The following is an 18,737-nucleotide window of genomic DNA, read 5'->3' as shown; positions in this document are numbered from 1 at the left end:
TTTTGAGCAATATGACAACGTAATATATTAAAATTGTAAAATGTTCTGAACCAACTCTTAATAAAAATATTTGAAGAAATCTCAAGTTCAAATTACACGTTAAAAAAATAATCAAACATAACTAAATAATTACCTAATCAAACATAAAGAGGATCTGAATTATCTCCCCTTCCCTCTCATTCTATTTAGACGCTCAGGATTACCTCCTATATACATTGAAAGAGAGAGAAGAAAAAGAAAGGGAGGCAGGAAAGGGAAAAGGGGCAGGGGAGAATCCAAAACCCTACCAGATTCAGGTGGCCCACCACACGATCAACTTGTTTCGTGTCAGCATCATGATTCTTCCAGATTCTAGGATTCAACGGTCGGATCTTCACAAAATAAATAAAATATATTGCATTACTTGTACACGAAGATCCCGTCATGTTTAATTACCAGAAAACCCACATCTCGCGCTATTCGTACAATTCGCAAGGGCATTTCCGTAATCTGATGCAACATAAAACTTTTAACTTCATGTGCCGCCCACTTTTTCTTTACGTACTTTTCAACACCGCATTTTGCTATTAATATCCACTCCCTTTGCTCGTATTCCCTCCCCCTTCCCTCTCCCTCTCTCCCTCTCTCCCTCCCTCTCTCTCTGCTAATCTCCCCGGAGGAAGCACGGAGATCCCAAATGGAGCAAAAGCCCCGTTTCCACGTGGAGGTACACTCCCATACAGCCTCGTCCCCCTTCGAATTGAAGCGGAGCCCGTCGGAGGTTTGTCTTGGCGAGGCCCTGGAGTACTTACTGGAGAAGCCCATGATCGGTCAGGAGGCCGCCGATACGCAAGGGCACCGCGATGAAAAAATCGGCGAACTTCGGGCCAGAGACCGGAGTTTCGGCGATACGGATGTATTTTTCGGCGACGTCTGCGCCGGCGACCACAGCTTCGGTTTCCAAAATCGGGTTAGTCACACTCAGCCACTCACTTTACGGGACTTTCGGACACCGGGGTCCAGTCCCACGTCATCCGATGCAATTTGACATGTTATATTATATGTATGGTTTTAATATTTTGACCAAAACGTCGTCGTTGTGGGGTTGGGAAAATGAATTTTGCTTAATAATTTTATGTTTATTTTAAGAAAAAGGTGATGGTATGTTGATTAATTAATTAATTAATTATTTCTTGGGTAATTAATCATACTTAATTCAAAACACGCATGGCAGTTAGCAAGCCAGTCACATCATGCTTTAAAAAGGTTCCGAGTTTAACAAGTCATTGATGATGGGGAGGCTCTTGTCAATTGCTGTAGAAACAGACAGAATTCTAAATCCTATAGATTTTTCTTTTAGGAAAGATATGGATTTATTTTCGTAACGAAATGGTTTTTTATGGTTAAGTTAATACTCAAATTTATTTAGACGCTGAAAACCGACACACATATTGTATAAGACAAGTGTATAAAATGAAGTGCGGCATTGTTTTATAAATAATTCATTAGCAGCAATTACAAGACAAGTATATAAACTGAAGTGTTAAATGTTGGTTTCTAGCTGCAAGAACATTATTTACAAAGTGTTTATATATATTCCCTTAATGCAGGATATAATGAATGGTTTTTCAAGCAGTGAACTGACAGAAACCCTACTCTGCACTCAAAATCTCACCCCAAAAAACTCCTGCATCTCAGCAGCCATGGATTCCCAGTCATCGATTTGTGGTATGCTTTCGGAAAAAACATGTCAAGCTTGCACCTTTACACTTGCTTATGTGTGTTTTCATCGCTTTTTCTGCGTGTTGTGTTTGTGTTTCGGGCGCCATTTGTTGCTTGTTGTGTGATTTAGTGAGTTTTGATATATGGTTTTTCAGTGGGCAGTCCAACATCGGCTGCTAAACCGATTGGAGGAGATAACCAAGCAAGAGGAGCCTACAGTGGTTCCTCCGGAGAACAATCGGATGAGGATGATTTCGAGATAGAAGTTAGTCCGTGTGGAGACAGCACAGAACCGCTCGACATCAAACGCATTAGAAGGTAATATATATGGGAAATAATCTCCGTGTACCTTTTTCTCCGTCTGCGCACCATCCTTTTTTTTCTGCCCTTTGGATTGAATATTCGAAGGCCAATGGACTGAAATAAAGAGGTGTGCAGTGAGAACAAGGGTGTGCGGAAAATCGCCTCCCTTTAATATTTTCTATCTTTCTCTGTTTCCATTTTTTTAAATATGGAATTGATCCAAAACTGCATTACCTTTGTCATTAACTTGCAGGAAGGTCTCGAACAGGGAGTCTGCTAGGCGATCAAGAAGACGAAAGCAAGCACATCTTGCGGATCTCGAGTCACAGGTATCAAATATTTTTGGTGGAATCTTTACCAGAACAAAATTTAGAGTGTATTTATACATCGAATATTTGAAGTTATTCTGATGCAGAAGTTTGATTTATGGTTTTATTTCAGGTTGAACAACTGAGAGGAGAAAATTCAACCTTATATAGGCAGCTAACGGATGCTTTTCAACAGTTCCGTGACGCTGATACAAACAATAGAGTAATGAAATCGGATGTGGAAGCTTTGAGAGCCAAGGTATAAAATAACACCAAAGAGTGCTTAAGCGCGGAATGTCAAAACATTAGGCAAAGCAATCGTGACGGTGAAAAATCTTTAAAACAAGCAAACATATAGGGTTTAAAGAGGGTGGAAAATCTGTACAACAGAACCTCTGATTTGCCTTGTGCTTGCAAGCGAGTGAAGTAGTGGATATGTAGCGAAACAATGACAAACAGTTTTAAAAACACGTCAATCAGCGATTAACGAATACTATATTTTGTTAGAACAAACTGATAAAAAAGTACTAAACCATGTGTTTGTATGTGTATTTAAAGAATTTCCATGTGACAGTAGTAAAATGTCAAGGAATTTTGTCACTAAGGAGTGGTGATTTCATTTTAGGTGAAGCTAGCTGAAGATATGGTTGCTCGGGGCTCAATGACCTCTAATTTGAATCAAATTCTTCAAGGTCATCTAGGCACGCCGCAACCACTCAACCCTCAAAATTTTCGCGGGGTAGCAACACACGTCTCACCAACTATTACCATCCATGGAGAGGATGCTCCGTATGCTGGAATTGCAGTCTCCGGACAGAATGCAAGCTTTGGACTCGGAAATGCTGGTATGGCGAATAGCAATCTGAGTAATCGGATGATGAGCGATACTGTTAGCTGTGTCTCGGATATGTGGTCATAAAATAAAACGATTGTAATGCCTGTAACCGTGTCAGTTAGATCGAATATGTCTTAATATATGCTTTAGGCAGATCTCTAAGCAGTTCTTAGAAGTGTCTCCTTTTCTTGGTATTTTTCTTCTTTCTTTTTTATGGTTTTCTAGTTTGTACTAGACTCGAATTTCTCATGTAAAATGTGGCAGTTTATTGAAGAAATTGGAATGTTTTAATCGAAACATGCAAATTTAACCATCCATTACATAGACGCATCTTATACATCAGCGCATTCTAGAATTTTAAATTATTTTCGATTTCGACTTACACACTCCATAAGTCAACAGATACATCAGCGCATTCTAGAATTTTAAATTATTTTCGATTTCGACTTACACACTCCATAATTCAACAGATTCTTTTTTCTTTTTGTTTCTGTATAATAATTGAAGTTGCAAAGAAGGAAGATCATGCTGCCAACTGTGTTATATAATTAAGGAAAAATACTTTTACTTGAAGTGCTCACATGAAAAGCAGAAACCGCGTTTTGTAGTTGAAACGTTTGGATCCATCCACATATGCTCGTCATCTCCCTAGTTAGTAAAGTAGGAGAAATTTTTAGTTGTGACGGGAACACGAACGGTACATCACATGTTTTTAGTGATGAAAAATTTTAATTTTTAAGTTATTAACCTTTTAAAACACATAACCCATCATTTATATAAGAACACGTGATATACCATTTCATGTGACGGTCACACTGAAAAATCTCTTGCAAAGTAGACACATTAGGGTTGCACGCGCATTGAACTTAATGTCAAAAATTTATATTCAAGCCTGCTACGATCAATCGCCCATGAATTGTGATGATATTTTATCGCAGATGATCCGATCATCCACATTTGATCATTAATAAAAAATGAACCTTGTTTATATTATTTGGGCGTTTGATCCCAAATTTGATCAGTGGTTAGAAATCGATCGCATGCACAAACTTGTTTTTATTATTCCTGCATCTGGTCCCACATGTGGTAGTGCTGTTTAATATAATTTACAAAATGTCAGACAATTTACTCTCTTTTATTTGGGTGTGCCTGCACAAAGGGAAGGTGCAAAGTTGCAACTATGATTTATGGATAATTTAATATTTTTAATTCATTATATAGTGTTCTATCATCGCTGTTAATCACACTCCATGTTATTGTAATCGTAATTTGTTTACATAATTGTATCGTAAGAGATTATTTAATCACGTAAAGACTTATAACGTCAGTGATTAGACATCCTTCTTCTTCGTAAACCTCATGTCTTTGTTAAGCAAAAAAATGATTTCTCCATCGAGATTGAATGATTGAGCTTAAGATAAATGAAAAGAAGAAACAACAAAAATTGGATGGTGAAAAAAAATTATGAGTCCATTGAATTTACAATTAGGGCAACATTTTGTTTGAAGAAAATAAAAGATAAGCATCTTGATCTTAATTAATAGGCTAATGACATTTTAATTACCCCATCATTAACTCAAACTCCCGAAAATCAACCTTCCCATCCATATTCAAATCCACTACCTTCACCATCTTCTCAACCTGGCCCATCTCCCACCCACTCCCCAAACCCAAGCATTCCAAAACCCTTTTCAACTCCACAGCCTCTATGAATCCATTGCCATCCTCGTCGAAAATCTTGAATGCTTCGCGCAGGAGCTCGTTGCGCTCGGACTCATTATGCTCCAATCCACCAAGGACCTCCTCCACTGGCACTTCATGATCTTCCCCCGGCAAATCGAAGCCCGTCTGGTCCTCCTCATTACGTATTAGTCCAAGATTCTCCACAACACGCCGCGCCTTTTCCTTCTTGATTCTTCCATTTGTTTCCATCCCAAACACTGTGATCAGTGCCCTTGCCATGGACTCATCAACTTTGGTTGCAATATTTTGTGGTTTGCATTTGGAATATTCGTCACGTTGATCTTCATGAACAATGTGAGCTCCTTTGCTTGTTAAACTTGATGGGACTCCTCCAATGGCTTGAACCAAATCACCAAGTAATCTAGAGCAAACTCCTGTGATTCCCATCATGCCACTGCACAGAAAGCCTAATCAAGTGTGCAGAAAATATGGAGAAATATGAAATGTGTGTGATTTCCTTCAAAAGTGACTACAGTTTATATAGTGTTTGTCGTGACGAAATGCCCGGTTTTTTGGGTGAATTACACGAGTGCCACTCCAACATTAATTATGATAATTGTGATCATTATTGTTTGATAAGTCTTTAAGATTCTTAAGAGAAGCTGGCGATTGGCATCGAATATGAATTTTTAATTGGAACTGGTGCAATACAAAAAGGATGCTGTCATATTTGTTTTAGGGTTGGTCGGTTTAATCAGCAACACTTGGAAGAAAATAAATTACTGGTCAGAAAAATAAATTCGGATTAAATCAAATTAGTTGTATTTTAAAAGACACTTGAGTTTAATATGATTACAATACTTGCTATGAATTCGACAAAAAAAAAAAAAAAAACACTTGCTATGAAAAACCAAGCATGCTTTTGACATATTTGCTTGGACTTTGATTTAAGATGAATGCCAATTATCTTCCCCTCCGTAGTCCGTATCTTTTTTTTCTTTTCTTTTTTAAGTGAAAAAAGACACAAAAAGCCATTTTTATGTATCTATGGTACCGGTATCACATCTAACTTCAACTTTGAGATGAAATAGTATACGAGTTTGTTAGGAAATGTTTTTAAAATGACTTAAAACGATTTTGATGCAAATATTTTTTGAATTAATCCTTAATAAAATTTAAAAACTTAAATAAATTCTGAAAAAACACTAAAAAAACTTCTAGATCTGCTAAATAGTGGTTATCTAGTGGCCATCTAGAAACCAGAAAAAGGAAATAATATAGCACTTGAAGCAGGGAGTCATGGAGGGCACTGATAATGTTTCTTTTTTAAATGGACCATTGGAGATAATTTAAAACACTCAAGCTTAAAGAAACAAAAACAGAAACAAAAACAAAAACAAAAACAAAACAAAAAAATAAATAAAAATCAGATTTAGTGATATTGTAGAGATGGTTTTGTTTTGTCAGAAGCAGATCCTTTATGGACTTACAACGGAGCTTAGAAATCAATTTTTAAAGGCTACAATAATTTGATCCCTAGACTCCGACGGTGTAGGTTCAGAGAGGATTTGCTTCTTTTTTTGTTGAGAACTTTAACGAAAAGCATCCGGTACTGTTCACTTTAACGAAAAACCACATTTTTACATTAAAAAGTCAATCCTTGTAGTATTCACTTTACCCTTTATTTTGTCATTATAATTAAAACTCAAAGTTTTCAAGCCCTTTTCATTAAAACTCAAATTTAAAAGCTAATGAAAAGGGCTTGAAAACATTGAGTTTTAATGATAAGGACAAAATAAAGGGTAAAGTGAATAGTACCAGTATTGACTTTTTAGTGTAAAAATGTGATTTTTCGTTAAAGTGAACAGTACCGGGTGCTTTTCGTTAAAGTTTTTTTTTTTTTTCTTTCCTCCACCTATAAATGCCAGAAACCGCGTTTTGCAGTTTTATATTCGTATTTGCAACATTAATTTATTCACTTAATTTTTCCAATTAAATTAAATAATGTTCTAATGCATGCACTGCCCAACATCTCACGTGGGATTTATAACACACTAATTTAAACTTTCCTCCTAATCTAATCTTTCATGTGGATGCAACTTCATTCAAGAAATAATTTGCATTGGAGAAAAAAATATATATTTTGGATCGTCCAGCTTTTAAATTTGAACAAGAAATTTTTTTAAGAATCACATATTGTATGCAATTATATGTTTATCTATCTCATTATACGTCGAATTTTATAAACAAAAAAAATTCTTGGATGTCGCCAATTAAGTAAAATGTTATGAGAGATATACAAGAACTAATGTGCAAGGGAAAGAATAATGTATAGGGGACAGAAATATGTTGGATCACTTCTAAATGGTTTTGGACGAGACACGAGAGACTCTTAAGTACACAAATTTTATACATTATTTGTCCACCTCTCTTGTTGTAGGGCCAACTTCTAAAGCCAGCTGCTAAATTCTCATGATAAATAAAATAATTCTTACGCATAACTGGTAATGTACAATGAAATGATAGAGATACAGACATTTGTATATGACAGATTTTCTCATTGTGTCGTTATTTCAAGTCGAGTGTATTAATATGCTAAAATCAATGGACAACGGAAATTTTTTATCTGAATTTTCTATTGTCAAGATGAGAGAGAGAGAAAGATAAAGAGTTCGAAACTATTACAATTATTTAAAAGATGAGAGAGTTTCAATTCCGAGACATATAGGTTGAAACCCAATACCCTAAGCATTTCAAGTGTGCTCAAATTTTCACTTTTAATATATGTGCTGTATAAATTAAAATCACTATAACTATATACACTCATTCATCTGGGGCAAATACCATATTCTTCTGGGGTACAAGTTTGTAATGATAATGAAGGGTAAAAAGGCTTAATTACCAACCTCAATTAATCAGAGGTTTTCCATCACTAGGTGCCGTTTCTGCGAATCTCAAATAATCCGCCGGCACTGGAATATTTAACTCTGAACAAATGAAGTGGACTATCTTTCCGGTCTCTGCACCAAACACCATTTTATTCAACGTTACAGCAATGGAGAGCCTATTTTTTATGTCACAGAAAGCAGTTGAGCCACCCATTCCTGAGTGGCCAAAGCCAATAAGGGACCCGTCCTGGGAATAATACCTCCTAAATCCCAGTCCAAATTTCCCATCTGGTTTAGCCAAGTGTGCATATTCGCCGACACCCATGAAAGCATCATGAATTCTGGGGTTGCTAAATATCTTAGCGCCATCCTTTTGAGGACTAGGATTCACAACGATCTCATCCAACACGTTGTCACTTGCGTTGCAAGTGTTACTGTCGCTGCTTGTGTTTCTACTGTGACTACCAATGTCCTGGTCCTTGCTATCTTGTGGAGTCTTCTCATACTTACTAGTTCTCATACTCCTAAAAGCAGCAGCTATCTTTTTGCTTCTGTTACCTTTCTGCTGTTTTGGTGACGGTTGAGCAGGAAATTTGGGAATGTGAGGGTGGCTACCAAGAGCTGGCTTAGAGTAAGAGGAGTGAGGCGGTGGAACAACACCGTCATCAGCTAAGGCTGCATAGTAACGTGCAAGTGCACGGGCTGAGAAATGTCCATTAGCTGCAGGTATCATGGCACGACGAACGTTTAGCATGTTAAATAGAATGGGCAATGCAGTTGCGAATTGCTCTGGCTGGAAAGTGGAGGGCATATCAGGACGACCCCTAATCCCTGAAAGCTTCTTCAGCTCTTCTGTATCGGGTGTAAGAGTTGCAAGTCGAGATTCCACACCTAGGAGAAGAGCAAAAAGGCATGGTAATTAAAAATGGAAATCCCAGGTTCACGATTACCAGAATACCTTCTGATAAATTACCGAAGCAATACTTTCATATTGACTGAAAGCAACAGAAAGCAAAATAGTATATCAACTCAAAGAAAGAAATGCAATTGCAGAGTCATGACACGTTTTCCATGGGTTTAATGAAGCAAAAACATGGAATACTTGCCTGGAGGTATTCCGATATAAAACTCCCCTTCTATTTGGAGGGAACGAACAAATGCTTCTTCAAGAATCTCCTTAAATTTCCTCTTCGATGCATGCTGTTCCACCCGAACAGATATATAGAAAAATGGTCAAGGCAAGCATTGAACATGAGATTCACGTTCATACAAACAATGATTCCAATAGATACTAAAACGTAATGAAAATAATAGATGTTAAAAATTGTTCTGAATAGTTGGCAACTGTACCTCAATGATTCCACCGCATATCCAACCAAAAGTTAGGTAGTGATACAGCTGCTCCTGGCCAGGTTCAGTCTCAGGTTCTGAAAGGGAAATGCGGTTTAAACACTCCTCCCAGTCTGAGATAAGCAAAGGGTTTTCTATGAGGTCTGCCGCAGCATTGTGCAGTCCAGAGGTATGGTTAAGGACATGATGGACCTAAAAATCAAAGGAAAGTACAAACAAAACTTATAGCTTTAGTGGATATTGGATTAAGAATATCAGTAATTGAATCACAAAGTATATACCTTTATGTTATGTTTTCCAAATGATCCAAATTCTGGCCATATATTTGCTACATCTTCCTCAAGGTTCAATTTTCTGAAAGGGCGGAAAAGTTAAAACAATTTACCGTACTTACCAACATAATGCATAAAGAGACATTATAAATCCCTCGTCAAGTCATTATAGTTAAAAGTAACATGTATGGCAGTTATTTTGTCAAACTACTCCTGAAGCCATGCAGGTAATGCCTAAAATATCAATTATTTCTCCGTATGGATCACATTATGGAAGTTTTTATACCAAGATTGATTCCCCAACTGTGCAGAATGGAATGGGATCCCGGACCACCTAACACAACGACAGCTCATTCTAAATCAGGTAAAACCATATAACGTGCCCAAATGCCTCAGGCACATATTTTATACAGTAAAAAGAAACATGGAAATAGAATGGATAACATGGAAACATACTAATACTCACCCAGTGTCTACCAGCCAATGTAACATTCCAGCCGTTATACCCTTTGTAGCAGAAAAAACTGGGAAAAGGCTGTCGGGCTGAACTGGATGAGGATCATATCTACCAAGCACTCCAGCAGCAGTGTCAATAATAACTTCCCCATCTTTGTAGGCACATACCTTAATTCGAAATCATGAAAGCTTGATTAAACTATAATTCGAAAAGAAAAATAGTCAAGTTTAAAAACAAACAATCAATTTTTTTGAAAGTACAAAAGAAGTAATAATAATATGAAACAACTGTTGTGTACTTCATTCAATACAAAAACAGAGGTAAAAATAAATAAACAATTCCAAGGGCATCTAGCGATCTAGCTCTTTGATCTATTGACATAAAGCCTTAACAAGAAAAGATCAGCATTCATAGAACACGCAACACAATTGTAACGAGTGAAACTTGCACTGGAATATAAGAGAGAGCAGAAAGATCATACAATGTCAAGCTTTATTAAACAATATACATAAATGGAAAAGGACTATTCAAATTTTCATGGCATCATATATTATCAACAGATAAATTGGTGCACACCTGGACTCCAAGTATTTTATTGTTATTCCCCAGCTCAACTAGGAGTTGCCTCAGCTTGGCCTCCACATTAGAGTGGGCAGGTGTGTCATAGACCCAGTGATCATTTTCCATTGGTCCCCTACTAATGTTTCTGAAAATTTTGGGTCGATCAGAAAAGAACCAGATATGACAACAAACCAATGCAACACAATATTCAGCATACACTTACCCTTGTAGAACGGATTCAGCAAATGGTCTCATGATCTCTTGATATACAATCCAGACATTCATTGTGGAAGAAAGCTCTACGTCCAAGTCAAATGCAAAATTAAAAAGTTATAATTATTTAACACACAAACAGCAGAGAAAAACTCCGTATACAGACCTCTGAGAAGATTGAGAACTCGTGAAAAGATTACAATATCACCAGGGAATGCATCTACCTAATAAAGGAATTCTTACTTTAGCATAGATGAAATTAGTCAATAAACATAGCAGAGAAGCACAGCAGTAGGAGGACATTATGCATGAACTTACAGGATTAAAGCGTTTAGCCTCCTTCTGGTTAAGTTGCATCTTTTGCTGTATAACCTTCATGTTTTTTGCTCTTTGATCCGCCAAAGATTTCATTGCTTCCTAAGGAAGATCATAAGCTAATAATAAACTGAACAGGATTTTTATATTGATACTAAACAAATAGGATAGGAAGACAAACTGAATAGAATAGAACTTCTGTCGTTGGAAAAATAGAACCAATCTAACCAGTCCAAAGTGGATAAACATACACATTAATGCATACTTACATGAGACTCTTTGGCAGGTGTTGTACTTCGGAATAATATACTTGTTATTTCCATTGCCTGCTCTGGAATATCTAGGCGCAACTTAAGTCCCATTTCTGCAAAAGCAGACAATAGAGCAACATGGTCCCCCTGTGACAAAGCATTGCAATGTAATAATCAAAGAAGTACTGTCAAGTAATTTAAGTGAATGCATATTGTTCCCTGTTTACAATTACAGTACACTTCATTTAGTCTGACAAACAATATTACCGTCATCACTTAAAAAAGCATTGCTATCACTCATTACAGTGCTCTTATTTGCTTGACAAAGATGATCCTCAACATCTAAACGGAAAGGCAAGAAAGTAAAATTTTACATAGCACTACTAGTCGTTGCATTCCATGGAGAGCAATTCATAAGGGCTCTGAAACCTTAGGATACTCCAAGGTCAATCTTTTCAATCATTGAGCCTACTCACCTAAAAATCTTAATATCAAGTAACCATATGATATCAAAACTAATAACAGTTTGTTTTTCAAGAAATTCTTTATTATAACAGTTTGTACTAACCTCGGTAGATGCCAAGAACATCTTTGCAAGTGCTTTTTTAAAAGAGCTTGATAATTTCTTTGTAAGCCCAAAATCAAGCAAAATAGGACGATATGGAGGTTCCTTGCTCACAAGAAAGTTTCCTGCAAAAAAGACTCAAGGATTAGTGAAACTTGTTGAGTCGTGAATTCACTTGTTCTAAACAAAAAATAGGTGAAAAATAATAAAAACGGATGGGCATATGCACGTGTGATTTCTTCAACAACCTTTTGTTTGTCAACACCAAATTCTTCCAGCGCTTCTATGTCATTTATACGAATACCATCCATAAACTCTGAAATGAGGACTTTCTCTGTTGACTAAACAAATGCAGCAGCATGGTAAATGAGAAATATGTATAAAACAGGAAAGACAGCATCTATAGTTAAAGAAATGAATTAGATCAACCACCAGTAAAGATCAGGATTAAAGGAGTCCCTATATACCTCCTTTTTCAGTTTTTACTCACTAAAACCACTTTTTTTTGTTGTTAATATCACTAAACCCCACTATATTCCACCATACGTCATCTTTAGATTTTTATATGAACAATTGCTCATATTACTCTTAGTTAAATGAAATTGTGCTTGCAAAGTCATATATATTAGAAGAAAGGAACAGATAGTACCTGAATAACCTCTGGAATCAAGACATCCACTCGATCGGCGCATGTGTTATCATCACATATGGTATCGCAGCCAAGATTTTTGGCCACTATTCTGGTGTTCTCTATAGAAACAGAATACATAAACAAAATCAATAAAGTAGACAAATTGAACAAACCTGTAAACAAATAGTCGTCAAGGTTGCCAAACTAAAAAGGTAAGATTTCAGCAGTAAGACAAAATTTAGAAGTAAGGACGACAGTTAATTATACCAGCTTCATGATTGAAGTCAAGTTCTTTGGGACATTCTTTGCACCATTCATCCATCATAGGATTAAAATTGTACTGAGGCTCTGCCCATGCTATCCAGTCAACAATTGACTTTGCATTCTTCAAGTCCTGCAAAACAAAAGTATGTCCGAGAATAATTTAGTGACCCCTTTTTAATTTATATAACCCGAATCTCAAAAGCCAAGCATGACAAACCTCCAATATAATTGTCTTGATGCCCTCATGTTGAACTTTAACAACTACTTCCCGCCCATTGAGCAGGGTGGCACGGTGGACTTGTGCTATCTGCGTAAATTAGAATGAGAAACCAATTAGATAAACCTTTTTTCTAGAATCAGAGTATCATTAGCAATGAATCTTTAGCTAAGTGGTTATATTTGTTCACTCTACTTCCAAGACCCAAGAGTCTAAAAATCTTACTGATGCTGTTGCCAAGGGAACATCCACAAAATCTAAGAACAACTCATTCATTGACTTCCCCAACTCTTTCTGTATATGTGGAAATTTTCAGGTCGACGGGCCGAGGGCCCACTCTAACAACACCGATACTGTCCCCACTTAACCACCTGCACAATCCTCAGGTGTGGGGTTTTATCACAAAAGGCCTCGATGTTAGTTAGAGATGGGTATTTCTATTTAAAGCATTTTCACTTGGGCCCTCTGGCCGATGTGGGACAACACTGGGGTTCCAACACTCCCCCGCACGTGAGACCCCATTTATGGGTCACACGTGAAAATCCACATCGGCAACCACGTGGAGCCATTGGGGACTCACCCATCACGCGGGGCCATTGGGGACCCACCCAAACACGTGGCATCTTTGGCCTACGTGGACATCGCACGGGGCCAAAGGGGACCCACCCAATCACGTGGCAGTACGGGCCCGCCTCCTGGCTCTGATACCATGTGGAAATTTTCAGGTCGACGGGCCGAGGGCCCACTCTAACAACACCGATACTGTCCCCACTTAACCACCTGCACAATCCTCAGGTGTGGGGTTTTATCACAAAAGGCCTCGATGTTAGTTAGAGAGGGGTATTTCTATTTAAAGCATTATTTTCTTCTCCCTCTGTCCGATGTGGGACTGAGGGTTCCAACACTCCCCCGCACGTGAGACCCCACTTATGGGTCACACGTGAATTTCCACACATCGGCAACCACGTGGAGCCATGTCGGGACTCACCCAATCACGCGGGGCCAATGGGGACCCACCCAAACACGTGGCATCTTTGGCCTACGTGGACAATCGCGCGGGGCCAAAGGGGACCCACCCAATCACGTGGCAGTACGGGCCCGCCTCCTAGCTCTGATACCATGTGGAAATTTTCAGGTCGACGGGCCGAGGGCCCACTCTAACAACACCGATACTGTCCCCACTTAACCACCTGCACAATCCTCAGGTGTGGGGTTTTATCACAAAAGGCCTCGATGTTAGTTAGAGATGGGTATTTCTATTTAAAGCATTTTCACTTGGGCCCTCTGGCCGATGTGGGACAACACTGGGGTTCCAACAGTATAGTTTGACAAACCTGTGTAAATGAAATTGTCAGTTAGCAAATGATGTTGTGGATGATAATTGTATATTGATATTATAACTTTCAAAATCTATAAAGACAAACCTCTTCCAAAGGACGAGGAGGAAGAGAGTCCTGTAATTGCTTGAGAAGGCATATGGAAGTACATCTGCCCGTGTAGACAGATACTGCCCAAGTTTCACCCACAAACCTTCCAACTCCACTATCAAACTGAGAACACGTTTAGCATTTCGCTTATGAGCATTTTCCCATAAAGCGTCTGTTGTAGTTTTGTTAGTCCATTTCTCTCTTTGCTGCAGAGCCTTCAATTATTTATACGAAAAATAAGTTAAGGGGGTATTGTATATCAAATAGGCAGCCTATAAGTGAAAGGAAATGAATGAAATTTACCTTGTAATCTAGGTATATCAGAAAAGCAACTGTGCACACTTTCATGCGTCTTTTGTAGATGTTTCCCCATCCCATCGTTGTAATTGGACTCGAGAGTAGTTTAAATTCACAAATCTTTGCTTGGGGGAAGAGAAGGAAAGATAAGGGAAAATAAATGGTCAGATTGTAGACAAAAAGGATCCAAAGAAACCGACACATGGTCAGTACGGGAAATAGAACACAAAATGAAGTCAAGAATATGTCCACAACCTAAAACTAAAATCAGAGATGACTACCCTAGATTTAACTAAATAAGGAAGATTTGAACAGTTAATAGGAAAAGGTAAAGGGGGAAGAAAGCTCAAGAAAATGAAAAGTCTCAAATTTGAAACTAAGTGAGCTGAAACTTTAAGCAACTCAAGCAATCATTGTATAAATTCTTATGCAATAACCACTATGAGATGTTTCAAATGTGCAAGTCCTGTTTGACTATGTTATTGTTGCTCATAAAACAACGAAATGGAAGTCCTTTTCAAGTGAAGTATATGGCTTCATATGAAAAATAAAAGAACATGCCAAATAAATATCCGAGCGAACTAGTTGCCAAAGAACATATCATAAAGAGGCGGGTATGTCAGCGATCAAGATGATCATAAACTGTTTTCCCCAAATAATCCGTTCTAGTGTTCTTATAGGATCAATGCATCGACTTCAAACTCATGAACATAAGCTCAAAGTTAGCACAACCACTCCTACTAAATAGTTCTTAATTTGAAATTTATTGATGCAGCTTCAAACAACTTCACCAAAACCAAACCTTTCAAGTGTTCATACAGAGTTAACTTCTTTCACAATGGTAATTCAACAAAAAATGGAAATTCAGGGATGCAGCTTCAGACACCTTTTTCTAAATTCATCTGACTCCTACCAACCACAAATTCTCATGAAAATTCATTTCTCTGACTGAAATTCAAAACTTAATTCATAAAATCTCTCAAAATTTTCGAGCTATTAAGTTACTTCGCGGCCAAAAAATTCATCACTCAAAACTTAATCAGCAAATTAAACTACAACTAATCAGCAAATTACAATCAATAATTAAAAGAAAAAAAACGATATTAACAAAATTAATCAGAGGAATGTAATCCACCTCAAGTCCCAGAGAGCTCCGGTAGCGAAAGCAGAGGAGAGAAGAGAAGCTGAGAGCAATTTGGAACTGAAAATTGTTGAGGAGAAGAAGAGACTGGTGCGTAATTTCGTCGAAACGACGACTGTCGTTTTCGTGACTCGACTTAAGAGTCTTCCGCCACTTCCTGTGACTGTTCGATCGCGAGCTCGTCCAATCGGGGGAAAAAAAAACCGTGGGAAATTAAAACATGGGATTACGCGTCACGAGGTAGTTGGTGGAATAGAGGAATGTAGTGGCCGTTGGATCGAGTGCGGAGGAGAATCGTGGCCGTGGAATTTCTTGAAATGCGGGGCGCGTGGGGCGTAGCTAACTGCCTCTTTGTATTTTGTAATCTGGAAACTGGAATGGCTGTCCAATAGAAAAGTTATAGCCGCCTGGGCCGGCGGTGTTGAATTTTGAAGGGAAATTTTGAAATAGCTCTAATTTTATAAATTTACTTTTAAAATAAGTCTAATTTTTTATGATTTTTGACTTTTGAAATATGTTTAATTTTTAGTTACTTTGGATTCATATCAAAATACCCTTATTTTCAATTGGTCTTCAACCAAAAAAATAATACATTCTCAATAGATTTTTTAATGTACTCGAAATACAAGCTGACACGCTATATATCAATTCAAGCATGTCGTCATTTTTTTTTGAATTCCACTTGTTATATAAAATAGTCGTCCTCTAACTTTATCAAGAGATGACCTAAAAAGGCTTATCTTTCTAATTTAATGCGAAGGTCGCTAACTTCTTTTTGGAAAATTTGGTTAGCTTTATTAACCATTGGTACTGTTTATTTGTTAGTATTTGTCGTATGGTAAAAAGTTTGTCTGTATGACTGTTGACCCTAGAAATTACAAAGCCTACGTGGCGCGCAGGCCGAGTATATTCTAAGCTAACTACGTCCTTCGGTGATTGCGGGGCGTGCCAACTCGTCGGCCGAGGCTCAGCCGAGGAGTAAATTTGATGATGTTGCGTTGGGTCGCACTACTGACTTCTGCGTCTTGCGATTGCGGCCGAGAAAGGAACACGTCTCGGCCTCTTGGGCTCTCGAGCCTGAAGACAAGGCTGCTATTTCTTACAAAGTTCACGAACCGAATTCGGCTTGCAAGGTGCCGAATGTAATAACTGTGACACCTCACCTCGCCGAGAAGGCTAATGAGATGACCTCGACCAACAAGGATTCGAAAACCCTTCTCGACCGAGACTTGGATAGGTAATCGACCGTTTTCGCCGCAGTGCTGTTGATGCCAACGGAAGATACTGCGAGACCGACCGACTCTACGGTGACAGAGCTATCTATGCCGACTTAAGATATCACCGGTTGCTTCCACAGTGTTGTTGATGCCAACGGAAGATGTGTCAGCGAAAAAGGAAAAGAAAAAAAAATCTCAAGTTGTGAGAGTTTGCGCAGGGCAATTTTGTGTTGATTTTTGTGGGCTTTTCCATTGCTGAATGTCTTGTATTTATAGTAGCAGAACACCGAGCCCGAGTTCCAATCCTATTCGAACTAGGTTTCCCTCTCCGGATTAACATTACCTCGATCAGTCCTATCTCTGCTAGGACTACGAATCTAGTCCTTAACTGAGCCGGATTCACCTTCTAGTTTTACTGATCTCGTCGAGGGTCCCTATTGTATTAGGACTCGACTTGCACTCTGATTTAACCGACCTAGGCTTGGAAGCCCATGAGCTGAACGCCCCATGACCCTCTCGCCGTACAGCTTCCCGGGTTGAAAGTGATTCCTCCCTCGGCCCAAACTGTTATTTTGGGCCCAAACATTGCCCCCTCGCTTTTGAGGTCCTCAGCCTGAAACCTTCAGCCGAGTTTCGGCCTTGAAGAAGCGAATCTACCACTCAGAATCCTAATACCCGAGTTCCAAGGCGCCTTTATTGAACACGATCGCACGATCTTGATCCTGCTAAACCACTCGCCACGTGGCATCCTCTAACATGGCCAATCCCCGATAATGACGTCTGAAGCGTGCGCCTGCCCGAACCGTCTTGCCATTATGACCACTATCTCAATCCGCGAGCCATTACATCAGTCCGTGAGCCCACCTGTCATCGTGCAGGCGTCGAACCGTCTTTCGTCATTAACTTCGCCGTCACACGCGATCGTGCGCCCCCAAAACCTAAAACCGTCGGTCTTCTCAACCGCATTTCCCAAATGTTCATCATGATCAACGATTCCTCCGGTCGATTTTGCCCTTTGTTTTGAATTTCGAACGATTGCTCTTCCCCCCCATAACTCTATAAATACCGAAATTCCCTCATTTGTACTTTTACGCTCTCAAACTTCCTGAAATCCTCTGCCATTGATTTCTAGTGCATTTCTCATATTCCAAGTCTTCGTCTTTAAATCCCCAACCCAGACAACCCTTTTACTCCGTGCCTCTTTCTCACAATGGCGTCCTTCATCTCCAAGCTTTCCAGGGAATGTGACCAACACCAGAAGATTGTTGATCGGAGCTCGATCAAGACCATCCGGTTTGAAAACGACATGAGCACCCAGTACCAAATCTTGGGTCCTCTCTTCAAGGCTACAATACCGCCGACTATCATCGGCCTTCTCCAGGAGCACTGCCTAACACCCTTGCTTCAAGGGTTTGAATGGTCGCGATGGGATGCGGCTAAACCCTAGGGCTCCTGGCCCTCGACGACCACATCCTGGGCAGCCTGGGTCGTTCGAATGGAACGACTCTTCGGCGAGCAATGGAAGGCCCTTGGCATTTACGACGTCATTCTCCTTTCGTCTATGGAAATCGTCCCCGACAAGGAGCTTCTCCAAGCCGTTCTGTGCTTCTGGTGCTCGGCCACCAACACGATGGTCCTTCCTCTGGGTCCCATTGGTCCCACCGTCCTGGATATCACTGCCATTCTGGGGACTTCGGCGACCGGGATCCCTGTCGACGCGACCCTCTCTGGGCATCCGTCGAATATCGACCTGAAAACGCTCTTCGACCGTCGGGCCTTCGAGACCTTGAACCGTGACGGTCATATCCCGTCGAAGGAAGATATTCAGAAGCTCCACAAGA

General features: G+C 39.2%; 2 protein-coding genes and 1 pseudogene across 2 annotated transcripts; 1 reads left to right on the top strand and 2 right to left on the bottom strand.

The window, feature by feature from the left end:
• Window positions 1–544: 544 nt before the first annotated feature.
• On the top strand, window positions 545–3,444 carry LOC103431330 (basic leucine zipper 9). Its single transcript, XM_008369480.4, has 6 exons — window positions 545–949; window positions 1,590–1,707; window positions 1,857–2,019; window positions 2,258–2,333; window positions 2,446–2,571; window positions 2,938–3,444. The coding sequence occupies exons 1-6, from the start codon at window positions 677–679 to the stop codon at window positions 3,229–3,231; spliced, it is 1,050 nt and encodes a 349-aa protein (XP_008367702.3). The 5' UTR covers window positions 545–676; the 3' UTR covers window positions 3,232–3,444.
• Window positions 3,445–4,596: 1,152 nt separating this feature from the next.
• LOC103456063 (calmodulin-like protein 3) lies at window positions 4,597–5,344 on the bottom strand. The gene has a single exon (XM_008395694.4). The coding sequence runs from the start codon at window positions 5,278–5,280 to the stop codon at window positions 4,708–4,710; it is 573 nt and encodes a 190-aa protein (XP_008393916.3). The 5' UTR covers window positions 5,281–5,344; the 3' UTR covers window positions 4,597–4,707.
• Window positions 5,345–7,598: 2,254 nt separating this feature from the next.
• LOC103424844 (uncharacterized) lies at window positions 7,599–15,854 on the bottom strand (annotated as a pseudogene).
• Between the last annotated feature and the right edge of the window lie 2,883 nt (window positions 15,855–18,737).

Source organism: Malus domestica, chromosome 15 (genome assembly GCF_042453785.1).
Source record: "Malus domestica chromosome 15, GDT2T_hap1".
Taxonomy (NCBI): domain Eukaryota; kingdom Viridiplantae; phylum Streptophyta; class Magnoliopsida; order Rosales; family Rosaceae; genus Malus; species Malus domestica.
The sequence above is the reverse complement of the archived record's forward strand: the minus strand, read 5'-3'. Positions and strand labels throughout refer to the sequence as shown.

Bases quoted from the DNA above. Each gene is read 5' to 3' on its own strand.
- LOC103456063 (XM_008395694.4), bottom strand. From the start codon at position 5,280: ATGATGGGAATCACAGGAGTTTGCTCTAGATTACTTGGTGATTTGGTT.
- LOC103431330 (XM_008369480.4), top strand. From the start codon at position 677: ATGGAGCAAAAGCCCCGTTTCCACGTGGAGGTACACTCCCATACAGCC. The intron at 1,708-1,856 runs GTATGCTTTCGG...ATGGTTTTTCAG, and splicing joins TTCCCAGTCATCGATTTGTG to TGGGCAGTCCAACATCGGCT. The intron at 2,020-2,257 runs GTAATATATATG...ATTAACTTGCAG, and splicing joins GACATCAAACGCATTAGAAG to GAAGGTCTCGAACAGGGAGT.